The following is a 13,507-nucleotide window of genomic DNA, read 5'->3' on the forward strand; positions in this document are numbered from 1 at the left end:
GTTAGTTTACCCCAAATTTACCTTAACCTTAGACAGTGCATATTACATTGACAAGACATTCGCGTGACCGCTACAACAATGGAAATTCCTGTCCTCAAAGATGGAAGGCAGGCGGGAGAAGGTGAAATCAGGTGGGACCATTCTAGCCAATAAGAGGGCAAAAAAAAAAGTAAAAAAATTGTAATTCAATGTATTTTTGACCAAATTCGACACTGACAAAAATTCTTCACTTCGTGGACTTATTTTCGTTGCCAGATTTTGGGCGGAGTAAAACCTCTCGCTTCACTTAACCGAACTTCAGTGTGGTGACGTCAGAGTTGGGACGTCCCAATGATACCGTTTAGACGTGTCCTTTCTCGCTCACGTGAAATGCCTGCTTTTAGTAGCTAGCGCGCGTCTCTTTTTTTGTTTGTATACTGGTGTTGTAAAGTATGACTGTATATTTTATATTTCTTAATAAAAAAGTATCTAGCTAACGACTACTAAACTAACTTGTGGTGTGAATGTGTGGAATATTCCATCTCATGACAACTTAACAGTTGACTGTGGTATAGTGCAGCTAAAGGGGTTTGAAACCACTGGTGTACCTGTTTCTTAGTGGGTGCGATAACAGAATGACATTACACATGGTGAGACAAACATCAAACAAAGATACAAAGCAAAATACTCAACACAAATATAAATGCAACAGAAAATTATCAACTTCTTGTGTTGTACACATATCCTTTATTTTCTTTACTAGAAAGATACCAGCAGTGACAGTGCAGCAATAGTACTGGACACAAGGAAAAATATATTAATTTAACATTCAAATATTTCAGTTAATCAATTTCAGCACAAAAGTCATAAAATCCTTAATAAAAATAGCCGAAGTCTAAAAAGATGGAAAGGATTATATTCTAAGATATACTATAAATCTGACAAATGTACAAAAATGCCACTCAGAAATAACATGAAGATGCAGATGTGGCTGTCTATCTGTCCTTGTTGCAACGGAGATCCGTTGTCAGTGGGTCGTGCTGAATGGTTTGGTGCAGCATGAGAGCAAGTAGACCTGCCCTGTTGGTCATAGCAGTCCTCAAGTTGCGCTCCTGCTCAAAGAGCTCGTCTAGTTTGTACCACTGTTCACAAATACATTTTGGGAGAAAAGCAAGGTGTAATGATTAAAATACTAAAATCATTTTTGAAAACTGTCTTTGAAATCAAATGTTTAAAATTCACTTTCACATCAATTACTACTTATGAAGGTCAATTATATTTTTGTTATAACCAGGGTTTGTTATAGTTTGTTATAACCAGGGTCTTAGTCAATTCCAATTCAAGTTAGCTAGAAATCAAAAGATGAACTAGAATTCTGGGATCTTTCTGATTCTAATCTAAAGGAATTCTAATGGAATTGACCCCAACCTGGATGAAGTGGCCTAAAATAAGAGATTGATGTGGTGCATTCCACTACTAACCACTCGGACACGCTCCAGGTCCACCTCGGCTCTTCTGAGCTTCTCCCAGTTGTAGTGCTTATTACATTTGCGCTTAGAAACCCTGCAGTGCTCTCCCGTCACCTCAAACACATTACGGACCAGAGGACAGCCGCACACCTCATCCCCTGGGACCTACCCACAAAACATGAAAAGGGCAAGAGAAGCCAAGGTACAAATCATGAGGCAAACAGCAGGACAATTAGTGTGCTTTATGACAAAGTTCTTTGGATTTGACTTGCCAATCATCACTGACCTTTGGGTCCCTGGAATGCTCTGGGCACAAGACCTGAAGCCTCTTGCAGTAGGTCTTGCTCTGGGGATTGTACACATCACAGAACAGTCTTGTTGCTCTGAGAAAACAAAAAGCACATAGAATACCTTGGTGAAACAAAGTCCACTTCTAGCAAACCCATTCAAAGTGCTGGACTCTCTTACCCTTCGATCTTAGTTGGGTACATGGAACCAAAAGAAGTCTGGCTCTCATACTGTCAACGCAAAAGAGAGCGAAATACAGAATGTTATCAGTTTATACAGTAAAGAGTACACATTTCCTTGGTCCTTTTGGTAGGAGTGCATATTTGCAACTTATATATTCGTATTGTTAGTACTCTATATTAAGTGTTCATTCTGTACGTTTCATCTTCTCCCCATATAGGATGTTGCAGCAACTGCAAGCAAACACTCAGGCAAGTGCACTGCAGTCTGGATGTATACCACAAACTGTCAGAACCAAGATCAGAGAAACTAAACAGGACGTCTCTGTCTGAAGCCTGTCGCATGTTTCCCAGTCAAAAACGTTAGCGCATATATTATGATGATCTACAGACTCACCTTAGCATAACATCTCTCCATGTGTCGCAATGCCACTTTTGGGTTGATAGGGTGACTGCAGGACACACAGAAAATCAGCAGATCTGTTTCTTCATTATCCCCTTCATTCCCCTGAAACAGGAACCAAAAGATTAACAAAAGAAAGATTTGAACCCAAACGGGAAAAACATATCTCTAGTTGAGGAGCTTCGACCTTATTGGATAAATACTGCAGTGGGCAACAACAAAAGTTCTTATACTGAAGGCGCTCACCTCCTCATCCTGCTGGACCACCTGCTGCTTGGCCTTGGCAATGATGCCCTCCAGCTCGTGGAAGCGTTTCTCCATGTCGGTGAGGCGTATGCGGGCGTTCTGCTGATCCCTCCGGATCCGCTCCAGTTGCTTCTTGCCCTGCTCCTCAGCGACGCAGGGGCTCTGCTGCCACTGCTGGATACGCTGAGGGAGAATCTCAAAGATCCGGCTGCAGACAGAAATAGAAAGTATTTACTGTTGACACATTTTCTTACTGTTGCATTGTGTCAGTGTTGTAATTTGTGTTCTTACTTGGCAGCCAGCTTTATGCCACATTCCTCTGAGCAGTATTTGGAGTTGGCGCATGCTGCCTCAACACAGCTGGGCCCGAGGCACTGCCGCTGTCCTCCTCCATCTCTGGCATCGCCCTTATTGTTGTGCCGAAGTTTGTCCTTGTGCTTCTGCTTCTGTTTGTGCCGCCGTGACTCTTTCTGATGTAAATTCACAAAAACAAATCCCATTGTACACATATTATATTGTCATGTAAAATCATTCCACTTCTATGTATTTTGTCACAACAGTAATATTCCCATGATGCAATAAAAAACAAAAGCTGAAATATTCAAATATTTGGTAGATGTGGACGGCAACTGCATGGATACAAGTAACAATAATCTTTGTGTGTTTGCTAGATCTAAAAATAAAATTAGCTTACTTTCTTGTCAAATTTATTTTCGCGTCTCTTCACATGCTTGACCTTAACAGCTTTCTTTCGCCGGACAGGGCTGAAGGGAGGGCCGTCCTCCTCATTACTGAGCCATGGCTGGGTTAAAAAAAAAAACGATAGATGAACCCACATTCAAAATACTTGAAAGTGCTGCCCAAGCTAAAGATGATCTGTGTGTATTTTGAATGCATTTCAATTTGTTGTTGTTAGATAAATGAGAAACTAGGATGAAAATTATATTGTAATACCATGTTTTCGTCGTATCCTGCCGCCTTGTACTTTTCGTAGAGTTCTGCCTCACTATCGTAGTCATCTGAATATCGTCTTCGCCGGTGGTAGGAATTATCCCTCCTTTCACGCAAATTAAACTCTTCATCCTTCACACGCAACATTTTCTGCAGAGAATTTAGAGACATTATGTCACATAGTTTGCAAGACTACAACTGTTTATTGACCAGTTGAAAATATGTTAGGAGGAAAAATAAGATTGATGGCATAGTCTCATCATTAGGAAACTAACCCTGGCTCGGACATCACACTGCCTAAATCGACACTTCTGTCTTATTTTGTTGGGACCACCAAATTTCTTCATATCCTTGCAGAAGTCGCATGTGGCACAGTCCTCAGTCCTCAAGCAGGGCTCGCACTCCCCACACATACGAGCGGAGCGCTTAACCTGAGAAACACAAAAGAGACAAAGATACAGTGCCTTCAGAAAATATTCACACCCCTGGACTTTTTCCACATTTTGTTGTGTTAGACTGAATTTAAAATTGATGAATATTTGTGTCACTGGCATACACATAATACCCCATAATGTCAAAGTGGAATTATGCTTTTCAAAATTTTAACAAAAATAATGAAAAGCTGAAATGTCTTGAGTCAATAAGTATTCAATCCCTTTGTTAAGGCAAGCCTAAATAAGTTCAGGCATGAATATTTGCTTAAAAAGTCACATAAGTTGCATGGACTCACTCTGTGTGCAATAATAGTGTTCAACAATAATAGTGTTATCCCTTTGAGCATGATGAAGTTATTCACTAAACTTTCGATGGTGTATCAATACACCCAGTCGCAACAAAGATACAGGCATCCTTCCTAACTTTGTTGCCGGAGAGGAAGGAAACTGCTCAGAGATTTCACCATGAGGCCAATGGTGACTTTAAAACAGTTAGAGTTTAATGGCTGTGATAGGAGAAACCTGAGGATGGATCAACAACATTGTAGTTACTCCACAATACTAACCTAAATGACAGAGTGAAAAGGAAGCCTGTACAGAATAAAAATATTCCAAAACATGCATCCTGTTTGCAACAAGGATCTAAAGTAATACTGCAAAAAATGTGGCAAAGATTTTTGTCCTGAATACAAAGTGTTGTGTTTGGGACAAATTCAATCCAATACATTACTGAGAACCACTCTCCATATTTTGAAGAAGAGTGGTGGCTGCATCATGTTATGGGTAAGCTTGTTATCATTAAGGACTGGGGAGTTTTTCAGGATAAAAAATAAATGGAATGGAGCTAAGCACAATCAAAATCCTAGAGGAAAACCTGGTTGACTGCTTTCCACCAGACACTAGGAGAGGAATTCACCTTTCAGCAGGACAATTACCCCAAACACAACACCAAATCTACACTGGAGTTGCTTACAAAGAAGACAGTGAATGTTCCTGAGTAGCTGATTTACAGTTACAGACTTACATCTACTTGAAAATCTATGGCAAGACCTGAAAATGTTGGTCTAGCAATGATCAACAACCAACTTGACAGAGCTGGAACATTTTTTAAAATTAATAATGGGAAAATGTTGCACAATCCAGCTGTGGGAAGCTATTAGAGACTTACCCAGAAAGATCAAAGGAGTGTGAAAACTTATGTAGATTAGATAACTGTATTTAATTTTCAATAAATGTGCACAAATGTCTAAAAACATGTTTTCACTTTGTCATTATGGGATATTGTGTGTAGATGGGTGAGAGAAACATTTTATTTGATCCATTTTGAATTCGGGCTGTAACACAACAAAATGTGGAATAAGTCAAGGGGTATGAATACTTTCTGAAAGCACTGTATGTTTGCCAACAGAGTAGCTCCAAAGATACATTGAAAGAAAGTGGGGACATAACGTTTAGATGTAAAATAACTAACATTTGATCCACGGCACTTTTCAGATTTATAATCTGGAGTGCTGTTCTGTCTTTCAAAATTTCTCTCTGACTCTCTCTGGCTCTCTGCCTCCTTTTCACGGCTCTTCTTTGGACGGTATTTTATCTCCAATGATGGGTTGTCGTCTAATCAAAATCAACAGACATTGTGTAAGGTTAGAAAGCACATGTGAGTACCCAATGTGAATGATAGTGAATGGTAAACCATTAAAACCTCACCTTGGCATCGCAGGCAGTACCACTGCCTGATAGCTTTGGCCATCTTCTCTGTGAGATTGATGCAGTTACCATGAAACCACTCATTGCAATTGTCACAACCACTACAAGGAAAACAGATGTGAGCCCTATGAAACCAAGGTTAATGTTTTAAAGTCATTTCATGTTTCCTTGTATGATCATCTGAATAAACTCACATCATGAAGCAATTGATGTCAGGTTTTCGACAAATGCAGTACACCGGCGCCTTCTCCCCCTCCATAGTGCTCACAAGCCCCGGTGCAGGCTCGAAGTCTGACACTTCACTGTCCTGGAAGAGATAAACATCAGAAGATCATAATCATCTTGCCAATCAGATCAAACCTCATAGCTAAACTAGCCCATTCAATAGAGGGTAATATTTAAACCTCTTACTTAAGGATCGGACCCCTTTTTTCAATTTTCGCCTAAAATGACATACCCAAATCTAACTGCCTGTAGCTCAGGTGCTGAAGCAAGGATATGCATATTCTTGAAACCATTTGAAAGGAAATACTTAGAAATGTGTGGAGATGTGAAATTAATGTAGGAGCATAAACCACATTAGACCTGGAAAAAGATAATACAAAGAAAAGCATGCATTTTGTTCTGGTTTTTGTACCATCATCTTTGAAATGCAAGAGAAAGGTCCAAATGTAATATTCAGTTTAGGTGCAATTTATATTTCGGCCACTAGATGGCAGCAGCGTATGTGCACAGTTTAAGAGTGATTCAATGAACCATTGCATTTCTGTTCAAAATGTTGTATCAAGACTGCCCAAATGTGCCTAATTGGTTAATGAATACATTTTCAAGTTCATAACTGTGCACTCTTCAAACAATAGCATGGTATTCTTTCACGGTAATAGCTACTGTAAATTGGACAGTGCAGTTAGATTAACAATAATTTAAGCTTTCTGCCCATATCAGATATGTCTATATCCTCTGAAATTGTCTTGTTACTTACAACCTTGTGCTAATCACATTAACTTACGTTAGCTTGTGCGTATCTTAGTATCTGTGCGATGGGTATGACGTGTTTCCAGGACACTGAGCAACTATATTAATTTACTCCCGTTACATTTACGGCTGGTATTTACTTCCAAAAAAGGTCAAAATAATAATTTACAGGCAACCCCACCCCCCCAAAAAATACTTTGGCACCTCCAATGTATTGAGCTGTTGTAGTAGACTTCCGAACCTGTGCGTGGCAGTAATTGGTGATTTACATTGAAGGTGTCAAATAGGCATTTTTTTCAGTTGCTTGAACTGTGACAGTAATTGAATAACCGTGTAACTGAAGGTTATGGATGAAGACGGTCATGAAAATAAAATAACCGTCAAACCATTTAAATAGGCCTACATTAAATGTTACGATATATTTGTATTAACTTTATTTTCATGTAGATAAACTTGACCTAATAGCTGGAATGTTTACTAATTATAAGCAAACAAATACAACTAACCTGTCTGTTAAACTTTCTACATCTCCTCCTCTTACCAACTTTCCTTTGATGCTAGAGCAGCTAAATCACTAGATGCAGAGCGCTATAGGCTATGGCAACTTCAGTAAAAAAAATATTGTGTGGACTTTCTTTGATACAATGCATGTTTTCATTGCTTGATAGTGTGTATATATATATATATATATATATATAGATAAAAGGGTTGTACATGAATAATTAATGAATAGTCAAGACAACAGCAGTCAAAAAGGTTGTTCTGGCTCTGAGGCCTAAAATGTGCTTATGTTGTGTCAAATGGACAATTCGCCAATCCTCTCTAACCTGGCATGTTATAATTTGATACAGATTTTTTTCTTAACTTAGACTAATCAACGCTGATCAGGCCCGGTCCTAGCCGATTTGCAGCCCTAGACGAGGCTAAAAAAATGTCCACCCTCCTATCCCGGCAAAGTAGAATAGTAGCCTAGGCTATTCAGTGTGAAATCAAATTGTATTTGTCACATGAATCGAACACAAGAGGTGTAGACCTTAATGTGAAATGCTTACTTTACAAGCCCTTCCCCAATAATGCAGAATTTTTAAAGGAAATATATATATTTTTTAAGTAAGAAAATAATTGCAAAATAAAAAACCTAAAAGCTATATACAGCTATATACGGTACCGAGTCAATGTACGGGGCTACAGGTTAGACAAGGTCATTGAGGTAATATATACAGTGCCAGTCAAAAGTTTGGACACACCTACTCAGGGCTTTTCTTTCTTTTTTTTACTATTTTCTACATTGTAGAATAATAGTGAAGACAAACTATTAAATAACACATGGAATCATGTAGTAACCAAAAAAAGTGTTGAACAAATCAAAATATATTTCAGATTCAACAAAGTAGCCACCCTTTGCCTTGACAGCTTTGCACACGCTGGTCATTCTCTCAACCAGCTTCACCTGGAATGCTTTTCCAACAGTCTTGAAGGAGTTTCCACATATGCTGAGCACTTGTTGGCTGCTTTTCCTTCACTCTCAATTGGGTTGAGGTTGGGTGATTGTGGAGGCTAGGTCATCTGATGCAGCTCTCCATCACTGCCCTTATTGGTCAAATAGCTCTTACACAGTCTGGAGGTGTGGTTCGGGTCATTGTTCTGTTAAAAAACAAATGATAGTGCCGCTAAGAGCAAACGAGAGGGGATGGCGTATCACTGCAGAATGCTGTGGTAGCCATGCTGGTTAAGTGTGCCTTGAATTCTAAATAAATCACAGACAGTGTCACCAGCAAAATCACCCCCGCCACAATCAAACCTCCTCCTCCATGCTTCACGGTGGGAACCACACATGTGGAGATCATCCGTTCACCTACTCTGCGTCTCACAAAGACACTGCGGTTGGAACCATGAACCTCAAATTTGGACTCATCAGACCAAAGGACAGAATTCCACCGGTCTAATGTCCATTGCTCATGTTTCTTGCCCCAAGCAAGTCTCCTCTTCTTAATGGTGCCCTTTAATAGTAGTTTATTTTCAGCAATTCTACCACAAAGGCCTGATTCACGCAGTCTCCTCTGAACAGTTGATATTGAGAAACATATATTGAAATTGAAACATTTGGGCTGCAATCTGAGGTGGTTATTCTGGGTCTTCCTTTCCTGTGACGGTTCTCATGAGCCAGTTTCATCATAGCACTTGATGGTTTTTGCGACTGCACTTGAATAAACTTTAAAAAGTTCTTGAAATTTCACTCGTTTGCATGCTTTTCTGGTGATATACAGTGACTTCGAAAAGTATTCAGACCCCTTGACTTTCTCTACATTTTGTTACGTTACAGCCTTATTCTAAAATTGCTGAAATAGTTTTTCCCTCATCATTCTACACACAATACTGCTAATTTATAATAAAATAAAAAACTGATATCACATTTACAGAAGTATTCAGACCCTTTACTCAGTAAGTACTTTGTTGAAGAACCTTTGGCAGCGACTACAGCCTCAAGTCTACTTGGGTATGATGCTACAAGCTTTGCACACCTGTATTTGGAGAGTTTCTCCCCTTCTTTTCTGCAGATCCTCTCAAGCTCGGGCAGGTTGGATGGAGAGTGTTGCTGCACAGCTATTTTCAGGTCTCTCCAGAGATGTTTCGATTGGGTTCAAGTCCGGGCTCTAGCTGGGCCACTCAAGGACATTCAGAGACTTTTCCTGAAGCCACTTGTGCGTTGTCTTGGCTGTGTGCTTAGGGTCATAGTCCTGCTGAAAGGTGAACCTTTGCCCCCAGTCTGAGGTCCTGAGCGCTTTGGAGCAGGTTTTAAATCAATGATTTCTGTACTTTGCTCTGTTCATCTTTGCCTCAAGCCTGACTAGTCTCCCAGTCCCTGCCGCTGAAAAACATCCCCACAGCATGATGCTGCCACCACCACCATGCTTCACCATAGGGATGGTGCCAGGTCTCTTCCAGATGTGACACTTGGCATTCAGGCCAATCTTGGTTTCATCAGACCAGAAAATCTTGTTTCTCATGGTCTGAGTCTTTAGGTGCCTTTGGGCAAACTCCAAACAGGCTGTCATGTGTCTTTTACTGAGGAGTGGCTTCCGTCTGGCCACTACCATAAAGGCCTGATTGGTGGACTGCTGCAGAGAATGTTGTGCTTCTGCAAGGTTCTTCCATCTCCACAGAGGAACTCTAGAGCTCGGTCAAACTTCTTACATTTAAGAATAATGGTGGTCACTGTGTTCTTGGGGACCTTCAATGCTGCAGAAATGTTTTGGTACCCTTACCCAGACACAATCCTGTCTCGGAGCTCTACGGACAATTCCTCGACCTCATGGCTTGGTTTTCGCTGTGACGTGCACTGTCAAATGTTTTACCTTTTTATAGACAGTTGTGTCCTTTTCCAAATCATGTCCAATCAATTACATTTACCACAGGTGGACTCCAATCAAGTTGTAGAAAAGTCTAAGAATATAAATGGAAACAGGATGCACCAGAGCTCAATTTCGAGTCTCATAGCAAAGGGTCGGACTACTTACGTAAAATATAAACGCAACATGCAACAATTTCAAAGATTTTACTGAGTTAGTTCACATAAGGAAATCAGTAAATTGAAATATTCATTAGGCCCCAATCTATGCATTTCACATGACTGGGATTACAGATAGCTTCTTTTTTTTTTAAAGGGCGTGGATCATAAAATCAGTCAGTATCTGGTGTGACCATCATGCAATGCAACATCTCCTTCACATAGAGTTAATCCAGCTGTTGATTGTGGCCTGTGGAATGTTGTCCCACTCCTAATGGCTGTGCTAAGTGGAATACGCTGTCATATGTAACGGATGTGAAACGGCTAGGAAGTGTGTACAGATCCTTGCGACATGGAGCCGTGCATTTTCATGCTGGAACAGGAGGTGATGGCGGCAGATTAATGGTACGACAATGAGCCTGAGGGTCTTATCACGGTATCTTTGTGCATTCAAAATACCATCAATAAAATGCAATTGTGTTTGTTGTCCGTACCTTATACCTGCCCATACCATAACCCCACGACCACCATGGGGTACTTTTACTGAGTTCAAACGTTGACATAAGAAAACAGCAAGCCCACACGACACCATACACATAGTCTGTGGTTGTGAAGCTGGTTGGACGTACTGACAAATTCTCTAAAACAACGTTAGACGCAGATTATGGTAGAGCAATGAACATGAAATGTTCTGGCAACAGCTCTGGTGGACATTCCTGCAGTCAGCATGCCAATTGCATGCTCCCCCAAAACTTTTGACATCTGTGGCATTGTGTTGTTTGACAAAACTGCACATTTTAGAGCAGCCTTTTATTGTGCCCAGCACAAGGTGCACCAGTGTAATGATCATGTTGTTTGCAACTTCTTGATATGCCACATCTGTCAGGTGGATGGATTATCTTGGCAAATGAGAAACTCTCACTAAGAGCTTTGTAAACAAATTTCAGCACAAAATTTGAGAGAAGTAAGCTTTTTGTGAGTATGGAACATTTCTGGGATCTTTTATTTCAGCTAATGAAAAATGGAACCAACACTTTACATGTTGCATCTATATTTTTGCTCAGTATGTGTGTAAAGATGTGTGTTGAGTGTCATTTAAAATTTTGCATCAAGAAGATGGATGGGTGTGTGTCAAAGATATGGTGTGTCTCTCCAGAATGCATGCATATGTAGGAAAGTGACATTTACACACATACACCACTAATAAATTGAGCTTCTCAGTCATTTTCTCTTCACCTCACACAAGTAAATAGTATTTTTTAACATCCATTGAGAATGATAGTTCCTCAGTATTTGAAAAATATTTCCAACACTGCCGGCCTCGATAAATCAAACAAGCCTCGGTGTGAAAAAGAAAAATATCATGATCTGACGATCCCACATATCCAGTGGCTGTCCCGAGCTCACTGGCACATCAAACTCTGAGGGCCCTGAATACGCTAGTTAATACAATGTTGCAATTTAGCTAGCAACAGGCCCAACTCAGTGATAATTTGATATGTTGCACTTCACTAGCAATAGCTCAAATCAAGACAGATTGAAAGAGAGGCAGACAGACGCAGTAGAGAGATGAATGTAATTGAATTAACACAAATTTTCACCAGGATATTTTCTACTGTTTTTTATTTTGTCGACTTCAGGTCCATGTATTTCAATTAGATGACGCAGCCTACTGCTGCATTGGCCATAGGCTATCTCTGAGTTCCTTACTCTCATTTCTTTAACCTCTAATTGATCACAGTGAATACCAACTTTTAGCACAGATACTGGGGCAAAGTTTTCAGCCATTAAATTCACCCACGTTTGGCTCCATGTACACTACAATTACGACACTAGGTTTTTACTTATTTATTTTTAATTGGTCCGTGGGCCATTTGCCCATCCCTGGGCCTGGATTAGACCAAGCATCTGGGCTCTTAACAAAACATCCCGGGTCAGAATATACTATCGTTGGGTAGGGCAAAGCTGTCTGGCAGGGTAGCCTAATGGTTAGAGAGTTGGACTAGGAACCGGACTTCCGGACTAGGAACCGGAAGGTTGCAAGTTCAAACCCCCGAGTTGACTAATCTGTCGTTCTGCCCACTGTTCCTAGGCCGTCATTGAAAATAAGAATTTGTTCTTAACTGGGCTCTTAACAAAACATCCCGGGTCAGAATATACTATCGTTGGGTAGGGCAAAGCTGTCTGGCAGGGTAGCCTAATGGTTAGAGAGTTGGACTAGGAACCGGAAGGTTGCAAGTTCAAACCCCCGAGTTGACTAATCTGTCGTTCTGCCCACTCTTCCTAGGCCGTCATTGAAAATAAGAATTTGTTCTTAACTGACTTGCCTATAAAGGTAAAATATATATCTATACCGCTGGAGTTTCGGTCTGATCGGCTAATCATAATTTTTAAAAACAACTACCCTGATGGCAAACACAACATAAACATTTTAAATTGTGTCATATCTACTATTTTACTTACACTCTACATCGAGTCGTACTGGTCTGCGCAATGAGACATTTGTTTACAAACGAATTCTGCCGCGTTCCAGATGGCAAATTCGCTAGTAAATATGGCTCTTGATGATACCACAGACGAAAAAGGAAGCGAGACAACCCACTCACTGTTTTTTTCTGGTTCATTATTTCATTTGTGCCTATGGGAGACACACCCAGTTAAGTAGACCGGAACTTACCTTTTTTTTCAATGGTAAACGGCCAGGGTGAACTATATTTCTTTATCCACCATCTTTGCTTAATACCCAAAATTACTGGCTAGTTAACTACCTACCTTAGCCAGGGACTAGCACGAATCTACCTCAATGCTAGGCAACTAACCGTGAAATTCACATAAAATAAAACGCCTCTCTTTATTCATTTAGTTAACCAACATTACCATTTGTGATGTCTTTGCAATCCTCGATCAAATTTCAACGATAGTAAACAACTGCTCCGGGTCAAAATCTGGTTCGACGACGCCGGAAATCATCGGCTGAACTCGGATGGATTCGGTATATAGCTGGCCAACCATTGGTTGGGTCTTCTTCTTCTATGATGTCATTGCGGTGGCGGTCCGCAAACAAACGTTGAATGTGCATGCCCCCGCCTACTGTGCTGGAGTGTGCGATCAATCATGGCGTGCCTAATTCTGTACTACTAAGAAAATAAAATGTAAAAACCAGATAAATCCCTACTAATTTATACCCCCCCCCAAACAAAACAATTCCCAAGCCCCCAACCATTGGACTTGATATTATGCTGAAACAATCCCCCTAAGGATTATTCAGCATGTCAACAACCATTTCGGCAGTAGCATCTGTTACCCTGAATAACTATTTTGCCTTATCCACAATAACCTTCTATTTCTGCTCTCCACAACCTGAGGCA

General features: G+C 40.4%; 1 protein-coding gene and 1 long non-coding RNA gene across 4 annotated transcripts; one reads left to right on the plus strand and one right to left on the minus strand.

The window, feature by feature from the left end:
- The first annotated feature begins 45 nt into the window (after positions 1-45).
- Positions 46-2,261, plus strand: LOC135575207 (uncharacterized). The gene is made up of 2 exons (XR_010465753.1): positions 46-131; positions 2,137-2,261. It is a non-coding gene; the product is annotated as an uncharacterized LOC135575207 (long non-coding RNA).
- LOC115137396 (CXXC-type zinc finger protein 1-like) lies at positions 696-13,123 on the minus strand. 3 transcript variants are annotated; one of them, XM_029673711.2, is made up of 14 exons: positions 13,017-13,123; positions 5,851-5,963; positions 5,657-5,757; positions 5,421-5,563; positions 3,791-3,946; positions 3,519-3,665; positions 3,259-3,366; positions 2,856-3,034; positions 2,565-2,772; positions 2,313-2,423; positions 1,917-1,966; positions 1,735-1,831; positions 1,461-1,613; positions 696-1,121 (listed from the first exon to the last, which is right to left on the minus strand). In XM_029673711.2, the coding sequence occupies exons 1-14, from the start codon at positions 13,017-13,019 to the stop codon at positions 975-977; spliced, it is 1,716 nt and encodes a 571-aa protein (XP_029529571.2). In that variant the 5' UTR covers positions 13,020-13,123; the 3' UTR covers positions 696-974. The 3 variants fall into 3 exon arrangements, with proteins under 3 accessions (XP_029529571.2, XP_029529579.2, XP_029529587.2); XM_029673719.2 differs by lacking the exon at positions 13,017-13,123 and adding an exon at positions 12,603-12,729; XM_029673727.2 differs by lacking the exon at positions 13,017-13,123 and having other exon boundaries at positions 5,657-5,704; positions 5,851-5,940.
- Between the last annotated feature and the right edge of the window lie 384 nt (positions 13,124-13,507).

This window comes from Oncorhynchus nerka, linkage group LG2, assembly GCF_034236695.1.
Source record: "Oncorhynchus nerka isolate Pitt River linkage group LG2, Oner_Uvic_2.0, whole genome shotgun sequence".
NCBI classification, from domain to species: Eukaryota; Metazoa; Chordata; class Actinopteri; order Salmoniformes; family Salmonidae; genus Oncorhynchus; species Oncorhynchus nerka.

Bases quoted from the DNA above. Each gene is read 5' to 3' on its own strand.
- LOC115137396 (XM_029673711.2), bottom strand. The intron at 2,424-2,564 runs GTGAGCGCCTTC...TTCCTGTTTCAG, and splicing joins TGGTCCAGCAGGATGAGGAG to GGGAATGAAGGGGATAATGA. The intron at 1,614-1,734 runs GTCAGTGATGAT...TTTTGTGGGTAG, and splicing joins AGCATTCCAGGGACCCAAAG to GTCCCAGGGGATGAGGTGTG.